Here is a 9,666-nt window from a genome sequence, read left to right on the forward strand (position 1 = left end):
GCATACACTGGGGGACAGGAGGTGGACACCACCAATGAGGACAAGGTTAGAGGGAGTGTCAGGCGAGAAGGTGGGGTGGGCTGATGGGATCCCAGCTTAGAGCTGACCTCGCAGCCTCCTCAGGCTGTACCCTGGCCAGGCCCGGCTCCCCTGGCTAGTGTTATATAGTACATACATCCAGTGTACACAGGTGTTCAACGTGGCCACCAGTGCCTTGTGGGCCCCCTTTCCCAGAAGACAGCTGGCCACAGGAGAGAAACACAGGAGCTGAATACAGGACCTGGCTCAGACATGCTCACTAGTGTGCAACCTTCCTTCTCCAAGTCCCACACGGCGCCTCTGGGCTTTTGCAGTGTCCAGTCTACAAGTCTGTCTGCGGCTGGATTATACCGTACTTAGTGTGCTTGGAAGACCCTTTTCCCCAAATGCAGATGGGGCTCAGTCAGAGCCTGCTGGCCTGAGACGATGGGTTCCACGTGGCCCATGCCTGACTCCCAGCACTCGGGAGGTGGAGAGTGGAGGAGGGTTAGGAGTTCAAGATCATGTGCCCTCCCCTGCATATGAAGCTTGAGGCCAGCTTGAATTTAACTCCTGCCCTGCAGAATGAAACTCAGACTACTGACTCACCTTCTCCGGGCCCCTCCCTGGCACCCCAGCCATGTTCTGGTCTCCATTTCCACTTTGCCTCCCTGGATCACGACTTTACGCTTTTCTCAGTTCTACATCTGGCCTTATCTTGGCCTCCCCCGCAGAGACTCCAGACCCCTGCCTGCTCTGCCTGCCCTCTTCCCAAGGCTTCCCTGTCCTTTCTACCTGTAACCAAACCCCCTCCTTCCTTCCTGGCCTATGACTCATGCCTCCGCCCACAAGATATAGCCACACCCATGAGATGTAATACCACCCACGAGCCATGGCTTTATCCACCACGCATAGACTCCCTTGGAAGCCTGGTCTCCGCCCATGATGAGTGGCACAATTCATTCTTGCCCATAAGCAAGACCTGTAGCACAAGGTTGGCCACGCCCATAATGCCAGGAGCCGCCTTGCCTAGCTCGTAAGACATGGCCTCGTCCACGAGACCCGACCACACCCCTAGAAACTAGCCACGCCCACAACGATAGACCCTACCCTTAGCCTCCCTGCCATTCAATTAGGCCCCACCTTCCCCAGGCCCCGCCCCTGTCGCCTGGTCCTACCCTTCTCCCCGCCCTTAAGTTGCAGGCCTTAAGGCTCTAGTAGGCTCCGCCCCCTTCACAATGCTCCGCCCCACGAGCCCGCGCCGCCCGTTTCAGACCCGTTGGCACCAGGCTAACAGCTCCACAACATCGGCGGCCCTGGACGCCGCTGGCGGTCCGCCCTAGGCAGCCAGGCCCCACCAAGCCCAGCCCTCTCAGGTGAGCACCGATGCTCACGAGCTGTGCATCCCTGGGCGCCACTGTGACCTCTCTGGGCTCTGGGGGTCTCGGGCCTGGGGTGCCAGCACAGGAGGCAGGAGATGGTGCCCCCTTGAGGTTCATAAAACCAGACACCGTTCACTGGGGCTGTGCACACGTCGTGGCCGCTGGAGGACACTGTTAAGGGGGTGTCTGGCGAGTGTGCAGGAACATTTCGGAAAGGAAGACTGACTGCAGCAGCAGTTTTCAACCTGGGGGTCGAATGACCCTTTCACAGGGCCACCTAAGATCATCTGAAAAACAGATATTTACGGAATGCTTGACGACAGTAGCAGAATTACAGTTATGAAATAGCAACAAAACCAATGTTGTGGTTGTGGTCCCCACAACATGAGGAACTTGATTAAAGGGTCGTAGCATTAGGAAGGTTGAGTGGCACTAGACTAGAGTGTCCCCTAGAATCAAGATCTCTTCATCCATCCTTCCCACACCCTCTCCAGCCTCAGTTTTCCTCAGGTACAATCAGGTAAAGGCCCAAGACCAAGAGCAGATGCTGAACCAGGAGGAGGCGGGGCCCAAGATGCCCTGGGGAAACACCTGACTCAGACACCAACAAGCCTTGTCCTGGGGGAGATGTGGGTTTAGCAGACATTAAGACAGTGAAAGCTCTAGAAGAGAGGTGACCAGAGGCGAGATGGGAGACACCCCAGCTGCTCAGAAAGCCCCCAGGAGGCGCATGATTCCCACGGGCCGGTCTGGGAAGTACAGAGTGAGATTTGGAGGGTGAGGAAGGAGCCCATCAGGCGGGCGGGGTGCTGTGGACAGTGGGGGTAATACCGGCGAGCTGGGGGATAGACGGAGTGAGTGTTCTGGTGGGGTTGAAGGTATGCCAGGGGAGGGGGCAGGAAGGACCAGTGTCACCAGGCACAATGCCATCTCAAGTTACCAGACCCAGCCAGGAATGGTAGCACGCCTCTGCCATCCTAGTTACTCCAGGAGGCTGGGGCCAGAGAGTCATGGGTTCAAGAGAAGAGCAGCAGAGGCCCTGTCACTACACTGAGCAGTCCTGAAGCCAGACCAAGACCACCGTTTTGTTTGTTTCTTCCTTCCTTTTCTCTTCCTTTTCTCTTCCTTTTCTCTTCCTTTTTTCTCTTTTCTTTCTTTCTTTCTTTCTTTCTCTCTCTCTCTCTCTCTTTCTCTCTCTCTCTTTCTTTCTTTCTTTCTTTCTTTCTTTCTTTCTTTCTTTTAAAGATAGGCTTTTACTATCTTTTACTATGTAGGCCAGAATGGCCTTGAACTCACACCGATCCACTGATGTGGTGTCTCAAGTTCTGGGATTAAAGGCATGTGCCTCACCAGATCTATTTAAACATGGCTCCATGTCCGTCATGTAGACAAGCCGTGAGCTGTCAGGTATAAAACCCCTCAGCTCCATGGGGTCAGTCAGAAAGCATGGACTGAGCATGTGTGGGGTGCTAGGTGGGCCTTGCAGGAGCAGGTGGAACAGAAGGGGCACGGAGGAGACTGGAGGGGCTGGCCACAGCTTCCTCACTGGGGCTGGAGGCTACAGCATATCAGAGGTGGGGTTCCTCACCCCGGGTTACCAGCTGTAGATTAGGGGATGTAATGCTGGATCCTGAAAGTCCAGAGAGCAGAACTGGGACGGACGTGAGAGGTGGGCTATAGATGATAGACAGATAGATAGATAGACGATAGATAGATAGATAGATAGATAGATAGATAGATAGATAGATAATAGGTCCTCTAAGCTATACTCCAGCCTTTATTTTATTCTAAGACAGGGTCTTGCTGCTCACCCCAGACCAGGCTGGAACTTGAAGCCATTCTCCTGCTCCAGCCTCCCTTGTGATTGGCTTTCAAGGCAGTATTTTAGAGAGCAAACTTCAGGGTCCTTGAGGGCAGTGACAAGACACCATGCAGGCCTGGGGTGGCCAGGGCGACTGTGACTTAGGGATCTTTCTTCCCGATCCCACAGCCCCACCAGCATGGATGATGTTCATCTTGGGGAGGACCTCGAGGATAAAGATCCAGGTGCGGTCCTGTGTCACTGGTATGGCAGGATGGAGAGTGGGGGTGACAGAGAGATACCCCTCAGCCCTCACTAGAGACTGGGACCCTGTTCTCTGAGTGGAAGTGGCTTTCGAGTAACGCATTCTGAGCCTACCTGTCACCACACCTCCCACCCACCGCCCGGTGCTGGGTCGGTTGGGCCCAGCAGCACGTCCTTGTCCAGTCCTCATGTTTACCAGGTTCCTGGCTTTACATGGGCATCTACTGTACCTGGGGCCCTTGGGGCCCATTAGTCCTCAGGCTCCAGGGCAACGCTGTGGCAGTTGTCCCCGGTTGAGGCCCAGCAGCTCAACTGTCTCCTCGCAGAGTGCACCTGGGAGGTGAAGGCCAACGACAGAGCATACCACAAGCAGTTCAAGAAGAAGGGCTTCCTGTGCTGGAGGCAGAAGAAGTACAAGGTGAGCTGCCCGCTGCCCCCGCCTGGCACAGCTGCTCCCCGGGGCACCCGCCCTGCGCCTCACCCCAGTTGGTGTGGGGGGGGGACTGTGGGGATGGGGTGGGGGAGCCACCCTGAGAGTTTTTAAAATGAGATCTCAGTAGGTAACTTAGGCTGCACTAAAACTCCTTCTCTTCCTGCCTCACGTTCCCTAGCGCATGTGTTAGTGACTTGTAGCACCAGGCCCAATTTAATTAGTTTTGCAGAATCGGAAGGAATTATTACCCAAAGGCCTCCTGAGTACTGAGGAGAGGCCCCATTCTCTGACCATGCCCCCAGGCCCCTCACTGGGGGAACTGAAGGCGGGGCTACAACTCCTAGTCACGCTCCCAACTTATATTTTACTAAAATACAGGGTGACCTTGAACTCCTTCTGTGGCCCCGGCAGGATCCTTCTGCCTTAGCCTCCTGTGTGCTGGGATGACAGGCCTGTGCTCCCAGGGGTTGCTGTCATTCTTAAACATGACAGTGATGTCTATTCTCACAAAGTCTCTTAACTTCGCCTCCTTCTCTGTGAGCTAATCCTGCGGCTGACAGTGCAGGACTCCCGGCAGGCATCCCCACAACCTCTTGCTGTCTCACTCAGCTCCATGACTTTGCTCTAAGTAGAACCTCAATTAATCCCTGCTGGAGGCCTTGCATTCAGCTGGCGCTCCATCAAGCAGGAGGTGTTCAGTAAATGCTGGCTTGCAGGGCATTCAGTATTGGCTTGGTGTATGCTTTATTGATGCTGCGGACACCTCGTGGTGCCGTGGGCGGGGCCGGCTCGGGGGCTCCTGCACCGGGGCAGCACTGCATGGCAACTGATGGTTCTTGTTCTAGAGCAACGCCATCCACACTGCCAAATACAACTTCTTCTCCTTCCTGCCTCTGAACCTGTACGAGCAGTTCCGTCGAGTGTCCAATCTCTATTTCCTTTTCATCGTCATCCTGCAGGTGGGCGGGGCTTGGCGGGTGGGCGGGGCTAGTGGAAGGCGGGGCAGGCCTCAGGGTCAGAGCAGCCACCATCTATTGTGCGTGGGTGGGTCTCCAGAGCACCCTGGTAGCTTCCTACTGAAGACTTGTCTCTTGTCTCTTGTCTCTGTGATGGGCTTCCTAAAATCCCTCTCACTTCCTCTCTCCTGTGCTAGCCGCCTAGTACCTGGCATGCACGAGGGTGTGCCTGAAGCCAAAAGTGGGTGCATGAGAGAGGTTTTGTATTGGGCACTCCCCCCGCCCCCCCGAGTGCTTTTGTAAGGCACTCAGCCAATGCTGTCTTAAGTCTTTACATTCAGCAAGTGCTCAATAAACGCTAGCTGCTGATCCTGCTGATCCGGAAGGCGTGGCCCTCTTAAGTTGTAGGGCCTTACAGGACTCGCTTGGACCCAGGCTGGGCTCTGGGGACTGGGAGCGGGCACCCTCCACTGGGCCAGTTCCTGGCACCTGGTTGATGCCTGGCCTGAGGGGTGTGCCTTCCACCGGGGTGCTCTGTCCCCAGCTTGAGCAGTGTCTCAGGAGGATCCCACTGGCCCGACACCTCATGTCTGTCCTGCCTTCACTCACCAAGCTACAAAACATGAACTGAGCCCCTATTGTGTTCATGGGAGAGAGCCAGCCTCCCCTCCCCTAGCCTCAGTCTGCAGAAGACTTAGCAGCGGCAGTCTGGAAAAGCCCAAGGTGGTGGCCTGGAGGTGACAGTAGATGGGTCAGGTCTGAAAGAGGAGGGGAGGGTGGAGCTTGTGACGTCTGGTCTCCACAGAGCGTCCCTGAGATCTCCACACTGCCCTGGTTCACGCTCTTTGCGCCTCTGGTCTGCCTGCTTGTGATCCGGGCCACCCGTGACCTGGTGGATGACATTGTGAGTGGTGGCTAGGGTGTGTGTGTGGGAACTGTCCACAGACCACACACAGGGAGCAGAGCACGAGCCCAGGGGCATCCAGGAGGGGGCGGGGCCTCCACACTCACTGTGGGCGGGGCTCAGAGGGCCGCGTGGGAATAGGGTCCAGGGATCTTCATTCTGTTGGTCCAGGGTCGACACAGGAGCGACAAGATCATCAACAACAGGCCTTGCCAGATCCTGAGGGGTAAGAGGTGAGGCTGGCGAGCAGCACGGGGTGGGGACAGACGACTCGGGGCACCGGGAGACCACTGGATGGCTAGTATGTTCTACACTGACCTAGTTTGCTTTCCGTTGCTGAGTTAAACACCATTACCAAAAGCAACTCGGGAGGAAAGGGTTTCTCAGATTACAGTTTACAGTCTACGATGAGAGAAGTTGGGGCAGGAACTCAAGGCCAGAGCTGAAGCCAAGGCTGTGGGGGAACCCTGCTTGCTCCCTGTGGTTCGCTCAGCTTGCTTTCTTATACAGCTCAGAACCAAGTGCCTAGTAGTGACCCCGCCCACAGTGGGCAGGACCCTATCACATCAATCACTCATCAAGAAACTGGCCTACAGGCTTGCCCAGGCCAGTCCGACAGAGTCAGCATCTCAGTTGAGGCTGCTCCTCCCAGATGAAGCCTAAGTCAAGTTGACACAATACTTAACCACGGTCCATACTGAGTACACCCCGGAGTCGGGTCCTGCTGTCGGCCTCGCTGAGGGTCGGCTCTGGGATGGGGCCAAGAGTCTGGGGACCGGACACAGCTCTGTGGAGGCTAAGAGGGATATGGGTCGGCACTCTGGGGAACACTGCGTGGTGACATGAACCCTCTGGTGGTGGAACGTAAGGAGGTCAGGGAAGGCAGCAGTGCTGCAGGATGATGGTAGAGCAGGGGCAGTGGCCTGAGGTGGCCACTGCAGGCCCAGGTGGCGTCAGGTCACTGGCAGGCAGGTCATTTGGGGGAGGTGCTGTGCCATGATGTCGCATTTCCCTCCTTGTAGTTTCCTGTGGAAGAAATGGAAGACTGTATGTGTGGGGGACGTGGTGTGTCTCAGCAAAGACAGCATCGTCCCGGTGAGCCGACAGGGACTCCTAACCTGGAGTACCCGTGCGGGAGGGTCCTCCGGCAATCCTGACTCCTCCTCGCCCCACCCAGGCTGACCTGCTCCTGCTGGCCAGCACAGAGCCCAGTAGCCTGTGCTATGTGGAGACAGCGGACATTGATGGGTAAGAAGCCTGTCATCCCTGGGGCTCGGCCATCAAAGGGCTCTGCTTCCCCTGTGGCCAGAAACAGCCACAGTCCAGCCCAACCTGCAAGGCACCCGTATGTCTGTACCCAGGAAGGAGGCCAAGGCCCAGCCTTGACCCTTTGCCAGATGTGCTGTGTGGCTTAAGACAGGACCCCCTGGCTCTCTGGGCCTTGTCCCTCTGTTTGCTCAGCAAAGGTAGTGAAGGGCCTGGAGGAAGTATGGCTTCTCACCTCAGGGTGTCATCCACAGCTACAGTTTCATGGCATTTTGTGCCCCTCTTGTCCCCAGGGAGACCAACTTGAAGTTCAGGCAGGCCCTGACGGTCACGCACCATGAGCTTACCAGCCCAAAGAAGATGGCTGCCTTCCACGGTAAGGCGGTAAGGGGATGGAGGGGACCAGTGTGAGCCACACCTCTGTGTGCTGGGTTCAGCTGGACAATGGGTGGGGCCCTACACAGCTCAGTGTAAGTCCTGTGGCATCTGTGCCAGCCACGAAAAGGAACCCCTACCCAGCACCCTGCACGCCCACAGTTCCTTTTTTTTTTTTTTTTTTTTTTATCACAGAAAGACATACATGCGGTATAGTCACTGATGCTGCAGCCTGGCAGGCAGTCACAGGTGTTTTCCTGTCTCATTGCAAAGACGATATACTCTCAGCGCCATAGACAGGGGTGCATCATTTCAAACCATGGCCCACTGGCTCTCACACCCAACTCTGCTTCTCTAATTCTCCTTAGATTACAAGAATTCTAGCACTCAGGAAGCTGAGGCAGGAGGATCACAGATTTGAGGGCTGGAGAGATGTAACTCCGGCTCCAAAGGACCCAGTGCCTCTGGGCTCCACAGGCTCTGGCACACATGTGTACACACCTGTACAAGACACATAATTAAAATTTTAAACTCTTTTTAAAAATCAACAAAATGGCTAGACACATGTCTTGAGCCCAGCACTCAGATAACAGAGGCAGACAGATCTCTGTGAGTTCGAGGCCAGCCTGGATTGCAGAGTGAGTCCAGGGCAGTTATGGCTACATAGAAAAATTCTGTCTCAAAAAAGTCCAAAAAAGTAAAAAAAAAAATTCAATAAAATATAGAAAAGATAAATCTGAGGACCGTTGGCTCTGGTGGAAGGCAGCCAGCTGTGATCCTCTGCTGTCCTGAGAGCACAGGATCCTGTGACCCATGGCAGGGTGGTCAGGCAGAGAACAGGCAGGGACTCTGAGTTCAGTGCTTTCCCTGTAACCCAGGCACCCCAGGATTGTCAGCATGGATAATTTTTTGGGGTCCTGACTTGTTGGCCTCCCAGCCTTTCAGCAAAAGGCAACACTGTCCTTCTGAGGAGACCCACAGGTCAGGAGGATGACACAAGACTCGGGCTGACCTGTGCGGCCCTCACACACATCCTGCTCTGGTACTTCCTCCTTCCTGCCGGATGCACTAAATGAGCATATACTATGTGCTGGGAACTAAGCCAGGCCATGGGTTCATTGCATGGTGGGGTGTAGGAGGCACAGAAAAGGTCCAGGGCAAGCTGGGATGTTAAGCACACAGGGAAGAGAGCAGACGTGCTCAGCAGCTGTCGACCTTTTGTCCTGTGTGGCCAGAAAACACGCAGATCCTTCTCCAGACCCTCATTGTAATATTTCCTCAGTCAATGTATAGAGTCCATCTTTATGTTCTTCGCACACTTTAGTGCAGGCCTTGTTGGTTCCTCAAGGAATTTAATGCATGCTTTGCTGTCAGAGTACGTTTCCACCATACTGTGCCACGCTTAAATACTCCTCAAATAAACCGCTCCCTCCGAATCAGACTTCACAGATTGCAGCCAGCACTGGCTACGGGAGTTGCATAGAGCCGCCTTCCTGCCTCCTGCAGATTCCCTCTGTGCAGGCCAGTGCAGGTCACAGGAATGTCCTTGGAGGGGAGACAGAAACATCTCAGCAACTCCATCCAAGATTGAACCACAAAGGAGGAGGTTAGGGAGGAGGGATGGGGACTGGATTACAAGGACAGTCATGGGAAAGCCCCGAGGATGATTTCGGAGCCTTTTCAGAGGAAGCTGAGAGTTGGTGCTGGACCCTGCAGGGTGTCCTGAGCTGTGTTGTGATAGGAATGTGGGAGGGGGCGCAGGACCACCGCCGGCTCCAAGGCTGTAACATGCTGATGCTCTCTGGGTCCTCACAGGCACAGTGATTTGCGAGGAACCCAACAGCCGGATGCATCGTTTTGTGGGGAGCCTGGAGTGGAACAGCAGGAAGTACCCGTTAGACATCGGGAACCTCCTCCTGCGTGGCTGCAAGATCCGCAACACAGATGCCTGCTATGGCCTGGTCATCTATGCTGGTACAGCATACTGGACATCTGGACTGGGGGGGGCTGAGGGAGAACCCTGAGGTTGGTGAGGGGCCCAAAAGCCTCCCATGAGTGCAGTGTATGCGGTGTGTGACGTAGGCCCTGGGTGTGGTCAAGCAGGCTAGTTGTTAGCACTGTGGTTACCGTGGAGACAATGGGATGCTTGCACAGAGTAAGAGGGGTGGGTGGACACACAGGTAGGTGGGGGACTGGATGAGGAGATGGATAGGCAGGTGAGTGGGTGGATGGATGGATGGATGGATGGATGGATGGATGGATGGGTG

At 55.3% G+C, this 9,666-nt stretch overlaps 1 protein-coding gene across 1 annotated transcript in view; it reads left to right on the top strand.

Annotated features, from left to right (window-relative positions):
• The first annotated feature begins 1,291 nt into the window (after window positions 1–1,291).
• Window positions 1,292–9,666, top strand: part of Atp8b3 (ATPase phospholipid transporting 8B3) — a 25,225-nt gene continuing 16,850 nt past the window's right edge. Inside the window, exons 1-10 of the mRNA XM_028771733.1 lie at window positions 1,292–1,394; window positions 3,391–3,446; window positions 3,792–3,883; window positions 4,744–4,857; window positions 5,660–5,758; window positions 5,930–5,991; window positions 6,781–6,853; window positions 6,936–7,006; window positions 7,318–7,400; window positions 9,215–9,373. Of these exons, the coding sequence (XP_028627566.1) occupies window positions 3,401–3,446; window positions 3,792–3,883; window positions 4,744–4,857; window positions 5,660–5,758; window positions 5,930–5,991; window positions 6,781–6,853; window positions 6,936–7,006; window positions 7,318–7,400; window positions 9,215–9,373 (799 nt within the window). The 5' untranslated portion in view covers window positions 1,292–1,394; window positions 3,391–3,400. The remainder of the gene's footprint in view (window positions 1,395–3,390; window positions 3,447–3,791; window positions 3,884–4,743; window positions 4,858–5,659; window positions 5,759–5,929; window positions 5,992–6,780; window positions 6,854–6,935; window positions 7,007–7,317; window positions 7,401–9,214; window positions 9,374–9,666) is intronic.

Source organism: Grammomys surdaster, unplaced genomic scaffold, assembly GCF_004785775.1.
Source record: "Grammomys surdaster isolate TR1022 unplaced genomic scaffold, NIH_TR_1.0 209, whole genome shotgun sequence".
Lineage (NCBI taxonomy): Eukaryota > Metazoa > Chordata > Mammalia > Rodentia > Muridae > Grammomys > Grammomys surdaster.